The following is a 23551-nucleotide window of genomic DNA, read 5'->3' as shown; positions in this document are numbered from 1 at the left end:
CATTCGTGTCGGTCTTGGTACTACCAATTTATGTAAATGTGGTCCAGGATGTCATAACATCGAACATGTTGTTTGGTTATGTAAAAATGCAATTAATGAATTTAACTGGCTTCTGATTTCTTCTTCTTCTTCAATGGCACTAACGTTCCTAGAGGAACTTCGCCGTCTCAACGTAGTATTACTTGCGTCATTTTTATTTGTACTTAGTTGAGATTTCTATGCCAAATAACACGCCTTGAATGCATTCTGAGTGGCAAGCTCTAGAATACGCGTGATCACAGTGCAAGTCGGAGGAAATTTCCTTGACGAAAAATTCCCCCGACCAGAACGGGAATCGAACCCGAACCCGGCTTCTGATTTAGAAGTTCGAAATTGTATATTCACGAATATCAGATTATGATAGCTTGAGTAGTGGCGAATATACATCACCTGGCGATGAAATTATTACAACAAACACTAAAAACTACAAACAATGTTTCGGACAACGTGATATTTTAATCTCTAATATTTTTCGGTAGTCATAGATTTATTTGGCTTATATTTATGTAAATCTTAATCATTTAGAATTGTGTTTAAAAAAATTAAATGATGGCTCCTTGTCTTCTTCTGCATAATTGAATAAACAGAAGAAAAGGATAGTAATGGCATAAACGGTATTTTTGTCTACATTTTTGAACAGAAAGTAGTTCCATATTCTACCACGTTATCTCATCTAACCCATTTCAAAAATACAAGTTCATACAGGAAACGGTTTTTTTGGGGCTTCCATTTGATGTACGAAAAGAGAAAAAAATAACATATTTCGAGCAATGAAAAAACTCAATTCTAATGCAATTACTACACACAATCGCAGTCCTATGACATAATCCCGTCCGAGCCCCCTAGGCCCAGACCCATGAAGTTTTTTGGGGTATTTTTCAGTGTTTCACCATCACTTCCCTTCCTTTTTATCGATTCAGCGGTAAGTTTTCTCCCTTTTATTCCAGAAATATTGATGTTAAAAATACTTATCATGTTGGGAAAGACGGACACTCCACCTAAGGGAAAGACGGAAATGTTGTTTTGAACAATTTGATTATCCCCTCCTTTTTTAACAGTTATCACTAACTACCGGTTTGCAAGAGCAACCGAAAATCATAGACGAACCAGCTGATGGAAGAAACTGTTAAGGAAGCCCCCTCCCCAATTTTTCCCACAGCTAGGACCCCTTCCAACCGTTTTCAGTCAGCAGCAGGAACAGGAAAATTCAAATGGAAGTAACAGAATCTTTGTAAGTATCGATATCTTCTTGACCTACAGAGGAGATTCTGTGGGAAGCCCATGACGGAAGTCAAAAAATTGACTTACGAACTGACGAAAAATGACGGACTGAATTCCAATTCAGATGGCTGGAAAAGTCTAGTTTAGCGATTTCTAAAACATAATCCGAATCTGTCATTATGGATGCCGGGGCTATTTAAGAAATGAGAAATTAGAAAAATCACAAGGCCCTTCTAGGTGCTTTTAGTCAAGCATTTTTATTCGATAATTTTAAGGCCTATTTGAAGACCTCAAAATCTGTTCAGTACATCAACTTGAATCGCAAAACATAACTTTTCAGTTGATGTCCATCTTTCCCTTCAAGTGTGCGTCTTTCCCGACTCTTTCTTATTTTTTCGAAGATGCCAGATACATTAATTTAGCGAAGTTTCTGCCTCAAAACCAATTTTTATTATTAACAGAGACTTACACCTCTATTCTGTATTTCGTTCGATTCGAAATATTTCGAATGACTTAACGAACGATAAAATTTCGATCTGTATTCCGTTCGATTTGTTTTTACATTTCTTTCGATCTGTTTCTCCACGAACGTGCGAAATTATAACTCGAACGAAATGGAAATCCGTCGGAATACAGAATAGGGCTGTTAGACTATCAATTTGTGATGAGGGGTTGTCCACATACCACGTGGACAGAAAAAGCATGATTTTAGACTCCCCCATTGTCCACGGAGGGGACGAGCGTGGACAATTGCTATACCCCTCCTCTTGTTAACCACGTGGACATTTTGAAATTTTTCATTTCGAAAACAAGGAAATAATTGTATTGCGCCTATATTGCATTTTAGATCTAAATTTTATGTTTCCTAAGTAATAATAATGATTGATAAAGTGATTCTAGTGAATACATTGTAAGTTTCATAAATAGAGACTCAATGGAGCCATCATTCTTTAGAAGTAACGCAATCATGGTTTGCTTTTAGAACCTGTAACCTGTTTAGTTATAATTTTGAATTAATAGATCTTTATTAACTGTAGTGATTTTCCAAGAAATGTTTTGTATTGCTCTCCATTTTTTTCCGGATTCCATTTGTGTTGTCTTGGTTTTCTACCGCAAACACTTGGATTATAATATCACTTTCAAGCACAGTTTACTATAGAGCAATTCCACGCTAAATGAACTGGTTGCCGCCTCGGTCCATTCTGATATTTTGTTCCAAATTTCGTACATACGTTGTAAGCTACCAGTTTCACTGTATTTTTGACGTAGAACTACGTCTTTCAGGAAGGGTGCCAAGTCAGAAAACAGGTCACGTTTTTATGAAATAAAGTTAACGTTAATAACTATTTTCACTGTGAACGAATTCTCATGATTTACATACCAATCGAATCGGAAATTCTCTAAGATTTGTTTGATATGCTATACATTCCAATTCGCTAATATCTAAACGGTTTAAATTCATGAAAACTGGAAGAACTCCCTTTTTTCCCATACATTTGTTCTGCCGATTTGTGTGCTAACCCTACCCGTATTTCGAATGCTTATAACTCGAACATTTTTTAACAGATCGGAAAGATGTTTGCATCATTTTATAGCAAATATTTATACGCGTCTATCACAATTAATAAAATGTTATTTTTCATGTGAGGAACAATTGAATAACTGTAAAATGTCAAGCGTTATTTATACGCCATAACTGCCAAGTTTTGATTGGCCCAATTTACGGTTTCCCCAACACAGACTTCAAAATCGATGTACCTGTTGAAATCCGCTCTGCAAATATACGTGCAAATCGGGGGTATTTTTGTTCCCACCGAGCTGTGTTTCCCTAACACGGACTTCAAAGTCAATGTACCTGGGGGAATCCGCTTTGCAAATACATGCAAGTCGGGTGTATTTTTTGGTGTTGAATACTTTGGTACTCGCTTGGCGTTGTGCAGACCGGAATATGTTTCCCTAAAACGTACTTTTAAACTGAGAAGCCTGGGAAAATCGTCATTTCAGATACCAGAGGTGAATGAACTTCCGCGGTTCGAGAACTATGTAAACATGAGAGATGCAATAATTTCAGAGGGAAATGTAAAATACAATGATCGTTTGACAATTTTTCCGTTCACATATTTTGGCAGTCCTACACTGAGAGAAATAATTAGTAAATATAACGAATTTTTTGGTAAATACTACCAATCTATAGTCATTTTCGACCGTACTAATAAACACATATGTCAAGCAGAACCATGATTCGGAAGCCCAATATCGGCTACATTTTCTCGCCGAAAATGCACGTATCAGAATTATATCCTTATTATACCTCCGTATTGCCTTATGGGAACAATGAAAATGGTTAATACGCGCTTTTCTCACCAAATTTCAGATTTTCAATATCCAAGCTTACTAATGTTATCGAGTAAAATATACTAATCTCTGGTAGGGATGCGGGTTTGTTGACAATATGTAATTTTGCATTACCAAATGTATTTAGTAGTTTTCGACCGAGGATTTTTCTAAGGGTAGACATCATATCAAATGTAAAAGAACGTTCATAAAATTTATTTGTAACGAAGAACATAATCTATTACAAAAATGTCGATGCATTGTAAAATAATATTCGAATTGGTTAACAAGTGGATTGCATAATATAATTGCGTAGTTCTACGTCGAAAATATGCGGTCGTGTCCTAGATACAACCTCTTAACATTTTTTTAGGAGGGCGTACCCACAATCATTTGGCCTTTTTCTTTAGAAAACCGAAAGCCAGCTGTCTGTTCAAAATATTATATTTGACGATGTTTTTCTTTGCAAAATAAATTAACTTTTTGAAAAGTTAAAAAAAAAGAAATATTGGCTTATCTATTCAACTCAAAAATTGAATTTAACGGCTAGTGTTGCATAGACAATCTCAGGAGAATGTAGATATTATAGAAATTTATCAAAAGTCAATACTTTGCAAAATGGAAGCTTTGCAAGGAGAGTAACAAGTAATCGACTCCATATGAAAAACTGTATGAAGATTATTATCTTAAGATTAGCCGTTCTCGTGATATTTTATAAGTTATGGCTCTGGCAATTTTGCACAATTTCGACACCTTAGTCCTAACATCCAGCTACACTTTGTATTCTAAATTATTTATTTGTATACAACGAACAAATAATCTCCTGAGAGAGAGGAGCCAGCTCGCGTTTGTTGTGATCGCCCTTATGTCAGCGCGAACCAGTCACGGTGAACCAAGGGGAAGTATTGGAATATGTAGAAAATTTTAACATGATATTTCTTCGCAAAACATTTTATAAGAAAACTAGCTAACCCGGCAAACTTCGTCCCGCCCATTTACTTGATTAATTCTCGAGTAATGCAGAAATTTGTGTTTTATTTGTATGGCAGCCACCCCTAAGAGAGGGGGGAGGGGTATCTAACCACCATAGAAACATTCATTGCACCCTAAAGTTTCCATATGCCTAATTTGGTTTAATTTGCTTGATTAATTCTCGGGTGTGTGTTACTTATTGATCCAAAAATTTGTTTCCAAAGCTCAAAAATTGCTTTGAAAGCAAGCTATTGAAATCACAAAAATCTGTATATAAGCAGGTAGCAGCTCCGAAATCCTGATGAATGGAGTCACCACCAAGAGCATGTTTGTGCAAATGAAGGGCACTGGAGCATCGTGTTCGTTCAAGCATGGCCAAAAAGGAGTCCACCGAAGAGAAGAATAGTATCGCTAAGAAGGCGACCAAGAAAGCGTCAGCATCGAGCTGGTGTGGCTGCCCGGAAGCAAAAGTCAAACAAATCCTCGAACATCGCTGCATACAAGCCGAAGCCATAGAAATCAGAAGCAGCTTCGTTAAAAACTACCGTCGCCACACATAACGCACAACACGAGAGTGTTTTCAGCAAATCAAATCCAGTTCTTTTCAGAAAGAGTATATCAAATACTGCGCTCAAATACATTCTTTTCGTAATTTCTTCGATCAAGTGCGATCAACGTAAAATTACATCTTTCGAGAACTTATAAGGGGTACAATGAATCTTGAGAAAAACAAACGGGAAGTGGGTATTGTGAGGAAGGGCAGAGTGCTTATTAAGAATGCAGACACAGCATCATTTTGAGTCAACCTATTCTTATTTCCATCGGACACAAACAAAATTCCCTCAAAATGCACCTGGGAGAAATCAATGTTGACTCTTTTCATTGGGAGATTAGCGCTTATTTTATATATTCCACATACGCTGCATATTCAAATTGTATCGGAAAATATACAATTATGGCTCACATTGCAAAAATCGATTCACCGAGCTTGCAGCAATAAATCAAACTGGAACCAGTTAAAGAATGAAAGAATTCACGAAAATTGAATGAACGATCGGAAAAAGTCACAAATGAGCGCAAAACACCCATTAATTCACACAAGAACTCCACCGGTAAGCAAATCATAAAAATCAGTTTACTTCTTATTTCGGATATTTTTTAGAAATCATCGAAATAGTTCTTTTAGACAACTATATCGGAATTATCAAAAGTAAAATGACCTGGTACATATTTTATTATTTCCTGATCATGTAAGTGCTCAAATTTTTATCCCCATATATTCCTGTTAGGCGTAGTCCTAAGTCAAAAATAAAATCGCGGATAAAAACGCACAAATGATCTCACAAACAAAAGTTCACGTCAAGTTTCAACACATTTCTTATAAATGAATGACAACAACTTGCTTGATTGAAATAGTCCGATTTGAATTTTCTTGATGAGAATTAGTAAAAAGAATAAGAAGAAAACAAACTATCTGTCATTCAGCTGGCTCCTCTCTCTCAGATAATCTCCAGACACCAAAGCTGTCAGGCAACTAAGCTTGCGTAAGTCGGCATTCTAAAAAAATAATTAATTCCTCTGGTATCATATACTGTGTGTTGAGAGTCTTTTTGGGCGCGATAGACTATTGAATTGGGATTGAGTATCAATTCAAACTATGCTTGTGGTTCAACTTTTATAGAGTTGTTTATTTTCAATCGTAGTCATTTTTATTGTCACCGAACTTTTATAGTTTTGGGCTATGTATGTCTAATACACGTTCGGAATCAAAACTTACCTCACATTTCTTTTTAAATAAATAATTTATCAAACATAAAAAAAAGTCAAACATTAGAGGTGTTTTGCAGGTTTTATTTTTATATTTCCCAAAAAATCGTAACGAACTTTAATGTTTTCTTCCACGTTATCAAGCTTCTCAAACTACTCTGTGATTTGTTTTTGACACCAAGCACCAAACAAATTCTTTTACTTTTACTGCTAAGCATCTAAAAAAAAACACGAAATCTACTCCATTGTGAATAAGCATACATTTTTGGAGCATTACGCATGTTTACAAAAAGTACCAAGGAACGTAATAATAACTGACACGAACAATTTGCGTGCAAAATATTGCAGTTTACAATAGATTCCTTTTGTATCTCTTTATCTCTTATCAACTTCTGAAGCAATTGTTCAACTTAGTAATGAAAAATGTACCCATAATTAAATAAGTACAATGTATGAATTGAATTCCAAACAGAAAATTGAGTTAGATAAATAACTTTTTCGGTCTTCCGTTTTATTTTCAGAATTTGTATCTTTTTAGGATCTCACGAAACAATGTGTTTGGAATAAAATTGATGCAATAGCAAAAGAGTTTGGTGTCAAAGAACGACTACTACAGCAGTATGAGAGTTTTATTTTGCTGGATCAAAACATTTATGTTTATTAAGTGTTTGGGGGAAAATGACAAAAACTTCCAAAAACCACTAACTTTAAAAAAAAACTTCGGAAATATTCCTGAAATTTACAGACAGGGTAAATGTGAGGACACTGTTAAGTGGCGAATTATCTCTGTCTTAGAATGGAAGTATTGAAATTGTGCTAAGTAGCAACCAAGTAGCGAAGTTTACAACTATAAAATTGTTTTTAATTTGTAATAGTTCATTTCATGATACATGTAGAGGTCTCATCCTGAGAGATCCTCTATAATCACCATGGTTCTGTAATCAATGCTGAAGAAATTTGCAACAGAAGCAGTTTAGGAATGTCAACTTGTGTATATTATGTTTCATTGCACCACAATAAAGAAAAGGCCAATCAGCGAGTTCTGTAATAGAAGAAGTCTACGTCAAATTAATCAATATATTTACACAATTTCGGAACCTTTCGTTTCACATGATCTGCTATTAATAAAAAAAAGCCCGATCGCCCACAGTTCGTTTCAAAATACATTTGGGCTGTCCACGTACCACGTGGACATAAAAAGCTTGATTTTAGACACCCCTCCCCCTCCGTGGGCAAGCGTGGAAATTCTTCATACCCCTCCCACTGTTGTCCACGTGTACATTCTTCCATTTTTGGGAAAAAAAATCGAAAAAACTAATTTTTTTTTCACTTAAATTTTATTTTAAGTTTGTTTATTTTTTTTTATTCCATGTTTTATTGATAAAAATAATAGCCTCATCAATGGTAAAGATTCGTTTTGAAATCTTCGATTTTTTTTCAACATTGTCCGGAAGCTCATTATTTTCTTCCCAATTCCATTTACGTTATTATTTACGTGAAGCCACCTTACTTTTCAGCTCATATTTGACGCAAATGAGGACACGACTTCAAATCTCACCTAGTGACGAACTATAGTCACCCCATTCGACTACGGGAATGCAGTCACTTGAGCCATCTCTTGTCATTCGCTGCGTGGAATAAGGGGGAATGAATTCTAACAAATGTTTATAGTTGCGTGTAATCCGAAATAAGGTTGTACTCATTTCACATTGTTTTCACGTGTAGCGTATTCGGGAGAAAGGCCCAAAGATTGTCTCAAAATCCGGATGTCGACATTGCACAATCGTGATCTCGAATTGCGGAATATTTTTCGTCTAAACATCAATGACTATCGCTTTTACAGGTTCGGTAGTGCCTGATGGCTATAATGGAGCTAGTCAAAACAAAACATCTGCAGTATTATCGTGATCGAAGATTTCGTTGATCTACAACCCTTAATTGTTAAATCATGCTGAATATATTGTGCGGAAAAAATCGTGCTGATTCTAAGGAAGAAATCGAAAGCATATGTTTATAAACATACATTCTTCTTCTTCTTGAATGGCGTTAACTTTTGCCGTCTCAAGTTATGCATTAACTAGCGTCATTCATTAATACTTAGTTGAGATTTCTTAAGCCAAATAACACGCCTTGAATGTATTCCGAGGGGCAAGCTCTAAAATACGCGTGACCACAGTGCAAGTCGAAGGAAATTTCTTTGATGAAAAATCCTCCGGCCAGAACGGGAATCGAACCCGAACACCCGGCATGATAATGGGAGATGCTAACCACTCGACCACGGGTGCACACAGATAATCGTTTTTTTTTTCCTGAATATTTCTGCATTCTCCACGCAACTTGAGAATTCAATCCTCTCAGCACTTCTTTGTTTTCTCGTCAAAAAAACTGGGTAAGGCACTTTTTATGTGTTGGGAACACTGGCAACCGTAACTCAAAAAGCATCACAGGGCTCACCGTTGGCAGGCGACTATCATCGGATTGACGTCATCGATGTGTCACCGAGAATGAGGTTGTCTCCTCGAAAACGTGTTCTTTAAGTCAGTCTATTTTAATTGTCTCACGAATAAAGTTTAAGTTATTGTAACGTTAGTATATTCTTTCATTTCACCACCTCGCAACGCGAGCGTTACAACAGTGGCGACGAGAACGCGAGGTTTTTTTCGTGAGTTTTACGAATTTTGACGGAAAATCCGCGTAGAGGAAGCGCGATCGAATTTCAACTACGACGCCGCCGCCGAACAAAAGGAAGCGTACCTTCAGCAAAATGGAGGGTCAACAGAATCAGCCTCCGAATGGACACCCACAGTTTCGTCAACAGCAGCTTCCTTCCCAAGCGGTGCCACCAGGTCTGAATCCGGGAAACAGTCCACCCGGTCATCAACAGCAGTACCATCAGCAGCCGATTTTTACCCAGGGAATGACGGCGGATAGTGTCATCGTACAAATTTTGCAACACCTTCAGCAGCAACAGGCAGTAACAAACCAGCTTCTCCAGCAGCAGCGTGAAGGCACACATCAACAGCAGGAAGCGCTTTTCCGGAATGCGATGTCATCAATCAACGTCAGCGTTCCCCCTAATCCAGAAGCCATCTTGGATTCGCTAGCTGGGAACATCAAAGAGTTCCAGTTTGATCCTGAGAACCACGGTACTTTCGCTGCCTGGTACGCTCGATACGAGGACCTCTTCGCCGAGGATGCACACAGACTGGATGACGATGCTAAAGTGAGGTTACTTCTGCGCCGCCTGGGAACCAACGAGCACTACAGATACGTGAGCTACATATTACCAAGTACGCCGAAGGATTTCACGTTCGACGTAACGGTTCAGAAGCTTACAGCACTATTCGGGACCACAGAATCAATGGTGAAGAAACGCTACAGTACGCTCACCATCGCTAAAACCCCGACTGAAGATTACGTCACTCTCGCGTGTCGGGTAAACAAAATGTGCGTAGAATTCGAGCTGAAGAAGATGTCCGAGCAACAATTTAAGTGCCTAATGTTCGTTTGTGGTCTCAAGGGTGAGTGTGACGCCGATGTACGTACCAGGCTGTTGGTGAAGATTGAGAGCGATGATGTCACCCTAGAGGCGATGATTGATGAATGTCAGCGGCTGATCAATCTAAAGAACGATACAGCGATGATTGAAGGTCCATCCGGACAGGTGCAAGCAATCAAAGGAGGTTCACATCATCATCAGAGGAAGTTCCAGAAGCGGTCAACAGAACGATGGAAAGGTTCTCCAGTGCCGGAAGAGGTGAAGAAGGTTCCTGCGACTCCGTGCTGGAACTGTGGTGCGATGCACTACTCGAAGCATTGCAGTTTCCGCAACCACAGATGCAACGAATGTGTAGTGTATTTACACCAGTGTGTTACCGCTATAAAAATTTATAGCATCTAGGTTAGTCAATCAATCCCGATTTGTAATCGGCCTCTTTCGTACCCGAACGTCAAGCAGAGCAGACGTCTCGTAAAACTTAAAAAGAAACGGTTGATATAATAAATATTGTCTAACGAGTATCGTGCGCGTTTTACTCCGCCCAAACATTTCAAGTTGGCGACGAGGATAAAACTCTACAGTCGTAAAAAAAAAGGGTTGCTCATAACCTGTAAGGTATTCGTCGTCATAAAAAGTCGTGGTGTAAAAATAAAACATGTGTTGGACATAACCTGAAAATGTCAGTTGTTGGTGAAGGACGCGATCCTAATTCGGGCGCTGCTGTTAAGCAGGAGACAAATGGTGTGGTTCCTGTCGTTCGAGCTGGCATGTTTGGCCAGATCGAGCATTTCGTTATAGGAGAAAACTTCGAAGAATACATCAACCGCCTGGAGATGTTCTTCCTTGTAAACGACATGCCGGACAATAAAAAAGTCCCCGTCTTGTTTACTGTCGCTGGTCCCAGCCTGTATACAATCGCAGCCAGATTGTGTGCCCCAGAAGATCCACGCACGAAGTCATATGAGGATCTGGTTGGTCTCCTCAAACAACATTTGGACCCTACCACGAATGTCGTTGCCGAAAGATATAAGTTCCGGAAGTGTGAGCAGCACGCATCTCAAGCCATTTCGGAATTTATCATCAGTCTGAAAGCCACCGCTCAATCATGTAAATTCGATGCACACCTATCGGATGCACTACGAGATCAGTTCGTAGCAGGTATCTGTGATCAAAGTCTCCGGAAGAAGCTACTTACGGAGCAGGATCTAACCTTCGACAAAGCGTGTTCGCTAGCTCGAAGTTGGGAAGCTGCCTTGCATCAGAATAGAGAGATGTCGTATCAGTTACACCAAACGCTCGGAACGGTCAAGAAGGAGGTGCATCAGAAGTCGAGCGCCAAATGGAACCAAGAAAAGGCAGACAACAATAGGAGTCGTCCCGTCAAACAGGCATCAAAACCGTGCTTTCGGTGTAGTCGTCATCATGATCCGAACTCGTGCCCAGCACGCAACTGGTCGTGTTATTCATGTGGAAAGACAGGTCACATTTCCACATGTTGTCAAACAGTGAAGTCTGGAGGAAATAATCGCGTCGCCGAGATGTCTGAAGCCGTCGAGGTCTTACGTCTAAATATGTTTTATTCCCCTATCACGCCATCAGGGTCGAATTTGCCGTCAGCGAAAGCCGAGACAACGAATGAAGGAAAGCAGTTGAGCATCCTGGAACAACCTAAAACCTACAAATTTCCAGTCGGATCTTTAAATAAGATGGATTCTCCAGAATTTGTGTCGCTGGAATGCAATGGTCGTCGAATTGAATTTGAAGCGGATTGTGGCGCATGTCGCAGTGTAATCTCCGTGGATACGCATAAAAAATTTTTCCCCGGAACTAATCTGAAAGGTACGTTTTTGGAATTTATCTCGGTTTCAGGTCAGCGAATCAAGCCGCAGGGAACACTGGAGGTTAGTGTAACAACTCCGTCTGGTGTCAAAGGCCGGTTAGAATTGGTCGTCATTCGAACGGACAGAGAAGTCAATCCGTTACTGGGACGCGATGGGCTCGATTTGGTATTCCCGGAATGGAGGAAAACATTCAGTGTCAAGTCTGTCACACACTATTGATAATCATTGATAGTTTTTCGAAGTACATCGATGTCAGAATAATGAATGGTACAAATAGTCTACAATTAACGGAACAGCTAGAATCGTTTTTTGCTAGTTTCGGAATAGCAGAAGAAATCGTCACTGATAATGGCCCACCCTTCAACTCTGAATTTTTCGTGCGATTTCTGGAAGCAAATGGTGTAACCGTATCTAAATCTCCACCGTACCACCCCCAATCTAACGGGTTGGCCGAGAGAGGAGTAAGGACAGCAAAAGATGTATTAAAAAAGTTCCTACTTGATGATGAACAACAGTCGCTTTCGCTGTGTAGGAAGATTAATCGTTTCCTTATTAACTATCGAAATACGCCGTCTACTGCTACAAATCGTACACCGTCGTCTTTTGTTTTCGCACATACACCACGTACGTTGACAAACAGCATAAATCCTCGTAAAGTTGAATTAGAATCCGTCGAGTCAAAACCTGCAGTTGGATTGGATAAAAAAATTGACCAATCCCCACCAGAGATTAAAAATACCTACTGCGTTGGTGATAATGTGTTTTACCGAAATCACTTCAAGGAATTAGTGCGATGGATTCCCGCTAAAATCCTACAAAAACTTAGTCCACTCACGTATTTAATAAGCTTAGAAGGAAATGTTCGTTTAGTTCACGCAAACCAAATTCGAAAATCACACTTGACAGATGTATTTCATCCAGTTTTACCGATCGTTCAGCCTGGACAACAATCAGTCGAACAGAATAGTGAAAACCGCAACCAAGTGCAGGCGTCACCTGGAGTTTCATACGAGAACCAAACCGAGTTGGACAACGGAGAATCATCAAATGAAAACAAATCGTACGGATGTCCCAGTAACCAGTCGAAATCGCCGATTGTACGACGCTCTAATCGTTTAAGAGGACAACCGAGAGTAAAGTACCCGAAATAAGTGCTTGATAATTATGATTATGTCTTGTTTAAATTGAAAACAGTAATTCACATACAGTGATTAAGTAAGTTAGTATTTAGTTAATTTGTTTGTAAATGAAACTTAAAGCGAGGAGAGCTGTAGTGTATTTACACCAGTGTGTTACCGCTATAAAAATTTATAGCATCTAGGTTAGTCAATCAATCCCGATTTGTAATCGGCCTCTTTCGTACCCGAACGTCAAGCAGAGCAGACGTCTCGTAAAACTTAAAAAGAAACGGTTGATATAATAAATATTGTCTAACGAGTATCGTGCGCGTTTTACTCCGCCCAAACATTTCAGAATGTAGACAGTTTGGCCACAAAGAGGGCTACTGTTGAACAACGAAACGTTCGTCCAAACCAGTGAAGCAGCGCAACAGGAAGGTTTCTATCAAAACCATCGCACTTTCCGTGGGCAACGTCCAGAGCAAGCGACGGTTCGTGCAGGTAGAAATCAATGGTGTTCCAGTGCGCCTACAATTGGATACGGCATCGGATATCACAATTGTGTCCGAGCAGGTCTGGAAGCAGCTGGGTCAGCCAACAACGGTGCCGGCAACACAGATCGCAAAGTCAGCGTTGGGTGAACAACTCGATCTGCAGTACGAGTTTGCATGTGAGGTATCATTCAACGGATCAGCGCAGCAGGGCAGGATTTTCGTCTCCAAGTGTTCGCTCAACCTACTGGGCATTGACTTCATCGACAAATTCGATCTTTAGTCACTACCGATGGACAATTTCTGCAACCATATCAGTGGTGTACCTGTAGATGTAAATTCATTGCAGAAGGCGTACCCGAAGTTATTCAGCAATACATTGGGGCTGTGCAATAAGGCCAAAGTCGAGCTAGTTTTAAAGGAATCCTGTCGACCAGTTTTCCGCCCTCGTCGACCAGTTTCCTATGCTATGCTACCAACAGTTGACGAAGAGCTCGATCGTCTGGAACGGTTGAATATTATTTCACCTGTAAATTACTCCGAGTGGGCGGCTCCAATAGTGGTTGTTAGGAAGGCGAACGGCAGCATACGCATTTGTGGGGACTACTCCACTGGGCTCAACGAGCGGCTCCAATCTCATCAATATCCGCTCCCGCTTCCACAGGACATTTTCTCCAAACTGACCGGTTGCATCGTGTTCAGCACAATCGATTTGTCTGATGCTTTCCTGCAGATGGAAGTCGATGAGAGTTCACGCCGTATGCTCACAATAAACACGCACCGGGGGTTGTATGAATACAACAGATTACCACCCGGAGTGAAGGCAGCACCAGGGGCATTTCAGCAGATAATTGATACCATGCTGGGCGGACTTTCGGATACCTCTGGCTACTTGGACGATGTTATCGTCGGAGGCAAGAATGCTGAAGAGCACCAACGAAATCTGCACGCCGTTTTACAGCGGATTCAAGAGTACGGTTTCACCATACGTCCTGAGAAGTGCTCATTTGCGAAGCCACAGATTCGGTACTTGGGATTTCTGTTAGATCGTCATGGCATCCGCCCGGATCCAGCAAAAATTGCAGCCATCATGAATATGGCGCCACCACAGGACTTGACCGGAGTGCGTTCCTTCCTGGGGGCAATAAACTATTACGGGAAGTTCGTCCCAAGCATGAGAACTATCCGTTATCCGTTGGATGAACTTCTCAAGAGCAGCACATCATTCATCTGGACTCCGGAATGCCAGCAGACGTTCGACAAATTCAAGGAAATATTGTCCTCCGAACTCCTGCTCACCCATTACAACCCGGAACAGGAAATTATAGTATCAGCCGACGCATCATCAGTCGGAGTAGGAGCAACGATAAGCCATAAATTTCCTGACGGCAAGGTCAAGGTTATCCAGCATGCTTCTCGGGCACTCAACGCTGCCGAACAACGATACTCCCAGCCGGATCGTTAAGGTCTTGCGATAGTGTTTGCGGTAACCAAATTCCATAAGTTCATATTTGGAAGGAGGTTCCAGCTTCAAACAGACCATGCACCGCTTCTACGTATTTTCGGGTCCAAAAAGGGGATACCGGTTTACACGGCCAACCGGCTCCAACGTTGGGCCTTAACATTGCTTAATTACGACTTTTCCATGGAATACGTCCCGACCGACAAATTTGGAAATGCTGACGTGTTGTCCAGGCTCATCAACCATCATGCCAAGCCGGACGAGGATTTCGTCGTAGCGTGCACCAACTTAGAAGATGATTTGAGGTCAGTAGCGATAAGTAGCGTCAGTTGTTTACCTCTCAGTTTCAGTATGGTACAACAAGCAACCAAAACCGATCCAGTACTGCGGAAGATTCACCGTTTCATCCGAGACGGGTGGCCAACATCCAAGTCTGAAACGCAAGACATTGAGCTGTGGAGATTCCATGATCGTCAAGAGGGATTATCGATCGTCCAGGAGTGCATCATGTTCGGGGACAGGTTGGTGATCCCCTCCATTTACCGAAAAAGGTGCTTGGCTCAACTCCACAAGGGCCATCCAGGGATGCATCGAATGAAGGCAGTCGCACGCAGCTATGTGTACTGGCCGGGATTGGATGAGGAGATAGCCAGTTTCGTCAGATCTTGTCCACACTGCGCAGCAGCAGCACGGTCTCCTCCGAAGGCGAATCCTGTACCGTGGCCATTACCCACCGCTCCGTGGCAGCGTGTTCACGCTGACTATGCGGGTCCGCTTGATGGGGAATTCTACCTCATTGTCGTCGACGCTTACAGCAAATGGCCGGAAATCTTTGCAACCCGGCACATTACGACGAAAGCAACTACCAAGTTACTGCGTCCGCTCTTCGCCAACAAGGGAATGCCGGAACTTCTGGTTACAGACAACGGCACCCAATTCAAAAGCGAGGAGTTTAGCCAATATTGCCGTGAAAACGGAATACAGCATGTCACTACGGCGCCCTTCCATCCGCAATCTAACGGCCAGGCCGAAAGATTCGTCGACACTTTTAAACGTGCAGTCCGTAAAATTCAGGAGGGAGAAGGCAACATAAAGCAGGCTCTGGATGTTTTCCTTCTCACGTACCGGACTACACCAAACGCAAACGTGTCAGATGGGAGATCACCCGCCGAAGCCATGTACAATCGACCGTTGCGGACATCCATGGATCTGCTACGAGCGCCGCGTGAACAGATGCCAGCAATTTGCACCGAAGCTACTTCAAGCCAACCGAGAACTTTCACAGCAAAGGATCCTGTATACGCTAAGGTCTACGCGAACAATAAGTGGACTTGGGTAGTCGAGAAGATAGGCAAGGTGATGTACAATGTCCGGTTTAACAAAAAGATAATTCGATCCCACATCAATCAACTGAGGTCACGAGCAGCATCAGAACCGGATGCTGAGCAGATGACTCAATTAAAGAAGCAGCTACCAATCAACATCCTGTTGAATGAGTGGAAGTTGTCTTGTCCTGCATCACCTGCTGGGTTGGCAGCTACATCACCACTGCTGGAACAGCATGTCAATCCGTCATCAACAACGTCACCAGCGGATATGCCCTTGCCATTCCCAGCATTCTGTAGAATAAAGTCATCATCATCTTCGTCTTCAAACTCAGCGGACTTCCAATCCGCAAACGACTCGTCTCCTGCAATCAAGGTACCTAGGCGCTCTTCTCGCAATCGAAGGCCGCCTCAATGGTTCCAGACATACCACAGGTATTAAGGAGGGAGATGTTGGGAACACTGGCAACCGTAACTCAAAAAGCATCACAGGGCTCACCGTTGGCAGGCGACTGTCATCGGATTGACGTCATCGATGTGTCACCCAGAATGAGGTTGTCTCCTCGAAAACGTGTTCTTTAAGTCAGTCTATTTTAATTGTCTCACGAATAAAGTTTAAGTTATTGTAACGTTAGTATATTCTTTCATTTCACCACCTCGCAACGCGAGCGTTACAACATTATGCTATACAATTAGTTGAAGTTCTTACGTGGGATCCTAACAGCTAACAATTTGAAGACGCAATATCTGGTGAGTAAGGCTAGAAGCGTTCTGGATCGTTGATTTTAATACGTTCAACTGCGAGCAGTACTTGTTGAAATTCATCGAGACTAGTTGCTTAGTAGAAGCTCATGATACAGATTTTCTTCCAGTCCCACCAAATCCAGCCATGACTTCCTTCAGGCGAAAACCTGCTTCGGGGTTATTCACTTGCCAAGATTTTTTTAACTCAATGTTCTTGTGAATGATTTGTTCTTCACAATTCGCTGCAAACATCTATTTTCGTTCATCTTAGAAGCGAATCGCAGATTAAGGTACATATTCCTTCAAACCTTTTTCGGTAGAATAAACCCTTGTTCCGGAATCCGGCCGAATTTGAATGTGGCATTCTTTAATCTGATCGAGTCAAATACTATCGGGTTGTGCAAATGTTGCAACCTTGGAATGCAGAATGGAAAATCTCGTTCGGATTGCGATATGTCAAATTCGATCGGAAACGAATGAACAGTGGTTTTAGACATCTGTAGCGAACCTACTAATTAATTCGTCGTGTATCGAGGATTAATTTTGATAAGTGTCTCGATTTGATTGTCAGTAGTAGCAGCATGGACTCTGCAGACAACTCAATAGAAGCGTATTACATAAAATTTGCAGATATCAATGAAGAAAAACATCAGTGCAAGAAACAGATTTCAAGAGATACGACCTGTGCAACCATGGAAGAATTTGTTGTTCGTTTCAATGGAGCCTTAGGAGTTCTCGAAAAATAAAAACAAAGCAGTTTTGTCATGAAGAGCAAATTATGAATCCTACCTGCACCTAAGTCGTGATTGTGATTACTTCAAAAATCCAACATTCTTTGTGTCTTTGGGTGTTTTTATCCTGACGGAATTCATGTTTATCGATTGACATAAATTGATCGATTCCAGTTTATGTGCGTTACTTTCAGAATATACATCTCAGGGAAGAAGTTCAGTCATATGAATAAATATGGATGTTCGATCGGGCAGCACCCTCAGGCAATCATTCTTTTTATTGATGAATCCAGAGTACTCAGGGTGGGCGTGATGTTTGAAAAATTTTTATAAATACGAAACAGATCTCATTCAATGTTGACTATTAACATGAATGTTTTACTTTAAAAAACACTTAAGGTGTCCACGTGGACATTATCTAAACCCCTTCTCCCCTCACCATGGACAAGCGTGGACATTATCGTAACCCCTACCCCCCCCTAAAGTTGTCCACGTGGTATGTGGACAGCCCCATTGAAAATAATTTCAACGATATGAGAAAAATATGGATGATCGATCACTCTTAGGCCGAGGACATAGTGAATGCGATGTGATGCGATGCGATTAATTGGAGTTCGTCGCGTGCTATTACATACTGATCGCTCTAGATCACGCGTTTTTTGATATTTCATTCAACTCCATTCTACATGTAAACCTAAGTGGTACGGACTCAATCCACTTCATTTTCAAGCAAATTCATGTATGTTTTCAAGCGATTTCTTGCAATAAATTCTCAGACCACCAGAGATGCCAGATTCACATATATGTTTGTAAATTTACAGACATATCTGTAAAATACTTTTGACATAGGACTATGTCTTTGATTTCTATATAGGGGGATCACTCTACGAAAAATATAACGATTCATTAAGAGTTTTCAAACGCATATTACTCAAAATCGTTATTGTGACATATGTTGTGTTATATACCATTAGACATTACATTACATAATTACTTTTGTCCTGACATCATTGCACATAAAAGAGACGATACGATTCTTCACGATAAATGAAAAATTGCATTCATTTACTACAATACTATACATTTACTATATTATAATTCGAAATTTCATGACAGTGAGGGAACAGAGTCGAGAGCCTATGAGAACTATCGAAGAGATTGTAATTTTCCGATAATGTCAAGAACGGCCGGCGACAAACCAAGTAAACCGAATGAGCGCTGCCGGCGCCAAGTGAATCATTTTTTAGCAAACGTGCGGATGGCAACATGTGCGTCGCTAATTTACTCAAAACAGACTCCTAGAGGGGTATCTTTTGAGCAAACGGCAATGAGTTAATTCTCAAAGCCCTAACTGAACATCTTTGAGTAATATTAAGATTGACTACATCCAAGCGATAACGGAGACCGTTTCATTTTAGTCCTTAAGCATCCCTTCAACCTCGTACTGTTAGCCTATATCTATCTATATAAATAGAAATGGAGGCCAAATCTGTTCGTAAGCGGAAAACCCGAAGAAGGGATGGTAGAGATACCTGTAATTTTTTTTAAAATTTAAATAATTAGTAAACATAAATAAATTAATTTACAAAAAAATTTCGAAACCCTGTTTACAAAACAGATTTAACGTGGGAAATACACATTCGCTTAAACTCTGCCATTGTTGCCGCTCGTTTTATTTCCCTGGGCATCGAATTGAAAAAATGTTTTCCTTTGTATAGCAACGAGTTCTGCGACCTACTGAATATAAAGTTAGGTGTTCTTGCATCATCCGCGTTTCTAGTATTGTATCTATGAACATCACTTCCTCTTTCAATTCGATCACACAAATATCGAGGCAGCATACCGTTTAAAATTTTAAAGATGAACACCATTGTCAAATAGTAAATTCTTTGCTTCACAGATAGCCACTGTAGCGCGTCCAACATCAAATTAGAGGAAGTGTATCTACTACATCTTAAAATCAAACGCATAATTTTATTTTGTAAACGCTGCAATCTCGTTAATTGTGTATTGTTTGCAAGGAATAGGATCGACGAGCAAAAGTCTATGTGCGGTGAGATCAATGATTTATACAATTTAATTTTACTGTTCACTTTTGTGAACAGTACTTTTGTGTTTTACTTTTGGGTTTTTTCAAACGACACAAAACGCCGTACTTCTTGGCAATCTTCTTGATGACATTATTAATGTGAAACATGAATGTTAAATTGTCATCAATGATAACTCCTAGGTATTTGATTTCATTCACGCGTTCTAATGTCTCACCATCTATTTCGAAATTTACGTCAATACTGGAGTTTGCTGAAGAAATTAGCATGTATTTTGTTTTGCCAATGCTAGTACTTGGGATGAAGTTCGCCGGGTCAGCTAGTATATATACAACCATTCCATGCCAAACCGATAAAGTGGTTCTCAATGGAAAAAAATGATTTTTCGGACCACCGGTTAACTTTGAAAAATCAAAAATGAAAAAAATAGTATCTCTGAAATCGAGATATGTCATGTAAAACAACCTCAGCTTTCTAGAAAAATATAAAAATATAGCACCATCTAGTCCAAAGCCATGAAAACAATAAAAAAAAAACAACTACAATCGATAATTCTAAAATAAGATCCATTTTTGCAAGTTCAATATTTTTTAATAAAGAGCTAGATAATTGGCTTCAATTAAATATGTCGATAACCTAAATCGGTTCAGTGGTTCTAAAGTTTTTGAAAAAAGTCAGTTTTGGGAAAAAGTGGAAAAAAAAAGATTTTTCGGACCACACTATAATGGAAATGGTTACCCTAACGAAAAATTAACAACTACGGGTCTAATGTTTTGCGATAAAGAACAAAACTACCACTTTTCATCGAAATCTGAGAACCACTATATCGGTTTGGCAAGGAATGGCTGTATATATGCAAAATACACATAAACAAAATATACAATAATATACAAAAAACAATCTTACGTGCATCGCGATGTACAAAGTATTAATGAATCTGTGAAAATCAACGTTAAAAGACATTTCTATAGATCCGTAACTTTTACAGATATTTCCAAATTTTTAACATACTTTCACATATTTTTACAGATATTTTTTAAAAATCATCTGGCAACTCTTCGTTCCACTTTTCATCGAATGTTTTCAAATCGCAGGAGTAAACATTTACATGACTGTGACTTCGTTTGTTTTTATTTCGTTCGAAGAAATATTATATCAGGGAAAGTGGACATTAAAAAGCGTTACTCAGTGAAAGGCTGCCTTAATACGAGAGAAAATGTTCGCCTAAGCTTTTATCGTATACCCTCTGAAACACTGGGTCGATTTTTGCGGAAACGACAAACTAGTTCCGAATAAAGTGCGATTCAGATACAACATACACGTTACGTTCACGTCCCGTCACGTCACGACACGTCAATGATTCTACCATGCAATTCTCATGAAAACATTCACATACACCAGCAACGTAACGACCCGTCAGCATACGTTCAACGAAAACGACCGGCAGGGTAGAAAAGAATAATTGACGGAGACGGACGGCTCGTTTGATTTTTGTCTGGGCTTTGTGTCTCGGCTTTTGTTTTGATTTGGTTATACAGTAATTTACATCAACATCGACATTAAGCTAATTGAACAGACCTGTGATGCAACACGTTTAATTAGACATTTTTACCTCTAGTGGGACATTTTTGTAAACATTGAGTTCGGGGCCCAAATTCTGGCCCCACATTGAAAGTCGCCACCAGTCGCAAATGTCCAATTACTGGTCAAAACCGACTTCAATGCGACACTGAGTGGTGCCTCAGCATATCGCTTTATAAGTAGATTACTGTACTTTTTATGCGAACATATCTCTTAGCTCCAAATTTCGGAGTGAAAATTATTCGCGACTAGTTGAAAGAATTATTCTATTTATTATTATTATTGCATAAGTGTCGGACTACGGGGTTTAAGCATATAAATAATTGAATTCAATGATTCTCATTGAATTTTTCAAAATTTAGAACTGATTCTAGGCATGCTGATTTGAAAGAGGGCATTGCATTCGTTTGGCAATTGACGTGACGCTGCTGGTGGAAGCATTGACTGCATGTGTGAATTGGTGGAGACGTTGACGGAACGTAGACGTTCTTCTCCGTAACGTGCTATGTGAATCGCACATAAGGGTTCCCGTATCTGTGGAGTAAGTACGATGTTTGAATTATTGAAAACCAAAAGTGTAGCAAACCTTTCATACACATTTTCAGGATTATTTTGATAGAAATATATCGTTACATTTCAACCGGATAGGAAACCTCGTGAGAAACCGTAATGCCTTCTCCACAATTAAGCCGGTAGTCCACACGAAGCGCAGATTGCTTTACCATTACATTTATCACCAGCACTAGCGGATCATAATTACGTGGATTTCATTTGGCCAGCTTCATTATCAAAGTTGTTTTCACCGACGTTAGAAAATAAAACGTCCCCAAAAATTTCACTTTTGATATGTATGTACGTACCGAAATTCTTGGAGTGAACTAAGCGTTATTCGTAGTTTGTTTATGCAGGTGTAGGAAGGTTCTGTCAAGTTCTGATACCATGCAATGTGAGATGCTCTTTCAGAAAGCAATGGTCAATTGAACAATTGACGGAAAATGTAGTTCATTCATCTTATAAGTTTAATTTTTTTGCCTTTGATAACAATACCTTTTTTATAGTGTTGATTATCATAAGAAAAATAACAATCCTGATCGTTGGATCTTTTTTGACATTTCAATTGGATCTTTTTTGACAGCCGTTTTGATTCAGTCCGCACTACCTAGATGTAAACAACCCAACAAGAATGTACAAGGATGCCAGAAATGATAACATTTCTTTATTTTGTAAACAGTTGAATTGTGAGATCGTTTTTATCTGTGAACACGGTAAATGGAAAGCCTTAACGTAACGTTTTCATTATATGCATTATTAAAGCGACCAGATGGTCAGAGGTCTAACGCGGGACACAAAAAACAAAACGTTATGTATATACGTTTTGTGAACATAAACCGTAGTTTTGCGAGTCTAAACTGATCAGTATTATTTCTTTCGGAGTATCGGCACTCAGTTGTGATTTTTCGGTGGTTTAGATTTCGTTTACGCCCGAAAATCACTCGTTCAATCTGAGTATTTACGCCTGGCAAGCACGATTCAAATTGTACAATTTTCTTCAAATTACCGAATGGAATGCTCGAATATTCCAATTCATTTTTCATCGATTTTAGTGTTAACGTATGCATTCAAAAAAAAAAAAGGACTAATTTCGGATGGCGATGAAAGATAATTTATAGGAACAAATTTTCTTTAAATCTTACGTTTATTAAGTCTACAACAAAAATGATTCAAGGCTGTTGATTCGCTGCAGCAGCACTGTCAAGCAACTTGATGATTTTTCCATACTGCAAGCTCCACCCCACAGCGAAAGAGTTGGACATTCTGAGGCACTTTGTGTAAGCCAGATATAGCCGATCTGGTACTTACAATATCATCTCTTTGCCGCTTCTTAAGCCGGGAGATCGAAGCAACCGGTCGAACAGTGGAGAAGAATTTGGCCAAAATGGACATTTTTATGCGGAAGCGTCAGACGAGACCGGCCGTATCTGAGCAGCAGGCAATCACCTAGACGGAGTAGCTTGAGATGCTGGTGAAAAACTTCTTTCCGGCGAAAGAAGTGAAAAACTTCTTTCGTACTCATAATGAAAGACGAGACGTACTTGATGCTAGAACTCAACGAATGGCAGGGGACCGGGTACTTTACGTTCCCCAGGTAAGCGATGATGTCGAATATATCATTCACATCAAGTCCTCGAAGCCGCTCTTCTTTCGAGTCATATGGTGAACGGGGAGATATATTGTACGAAATGCTTGCCGGAGTCGGGAAGGTTATGTGGTCTTTATGCCGAACCTGGGATCAGCCCATTATGCCAAAAGATCACTGGAGGATGGATCGGCTGGAGATAAACATTGTCGCGAAGACCACCAACCTTCCCAACATTTCC

At 40.0% G+C, this 23551-nt stretch overlaps 3 protein-coding genes across 3 annotated transcripts; all 3 read left to right on the top strand.

The window, feature by feature from the left end:
* The first annotated feature begins 9097 nt into the window (after nt 1-9097).
* On the top strand, nt 9098-10234 carry LOC129762493 (uncharacterized). The gene has a single exon (XM_055760801.1). It carries the CDS (start codon nt 9098-9100, stop codon nt 10232-10234), a length of 1137 nt encoding a protein of 378 aa, XP_055616776.1.
* Nucleotides 10235-13574: 3340 nt separating this feature from the next.
* Nucleotides 13575-14747, top strand: LOC129762484 (uncharacterized protein K02A2.6-like). The gene has a single exon (XM_055760791.1). It carries the CDS (start codon nt 13575-13577, stop codon nt 14745-14747), a length of 1173 nt encoding a protein of 390 aa, XP_055616766.1.
* A 180-nt stretch (nt 14748-14927) lies between these two features.
* On the top strand, nt 14928-16511 carry LOC129762459 (uncharacterized protein K02A2.6-like). Its single transcript, XM_055760726.1, has one exon. It carries the CDS (start codon nt 14928-14930, stop codon nt 16509-16511), a length of 1584 nt encoding a protein of 527 aa, XP_055616701.1.
* Nucleotides 16512-23551: the final 7040 nt, after the last annotated feature.

This window comes from Toxorhynchites rutilus, chromosome 1 (genome assembly GCF_029784135.1).
Source record: "Toxorhynchites rutilus septentrionalis strain SRP chromosome 1, ASM2978413v1, whole genome shotgun sequence".
NCBI classification, from domain to species: domain Eukaryota; kingdom Metazoa; phylum Arthropoda; class Insecta; order Diptera; family Culicidae; genus Toxorhynchites; species Toxorhynchites rutilus.
The sequence above is the reverse complement of the archived record's forward strand: the minus strand, read 5'-3'. Positions and strand labels throughout refer to the sequence as shown.

Coding starts and splice junctions, on each gene's coding strand:
- LOC129762484 (XM_055760791.1), top strand. CDS start 13,575: ATGGACAATTTCTGCAACCATATCAGTGGTGTACCTGTAGATGTAAAT.
- LOC129762493 (XM_055760801.1), top strand. CDS start 9,098: ATGGAGGGTCAACAGAATCAGCCTCCGAATGGACACCCACAGTTTCGT.
- LOC129762459 (XM_055760726.1), top strand. CDS start 14,928: ATGGAATACGTCCCGACCGACAAATTTGGAAATGCTGACGTGTTGTCC.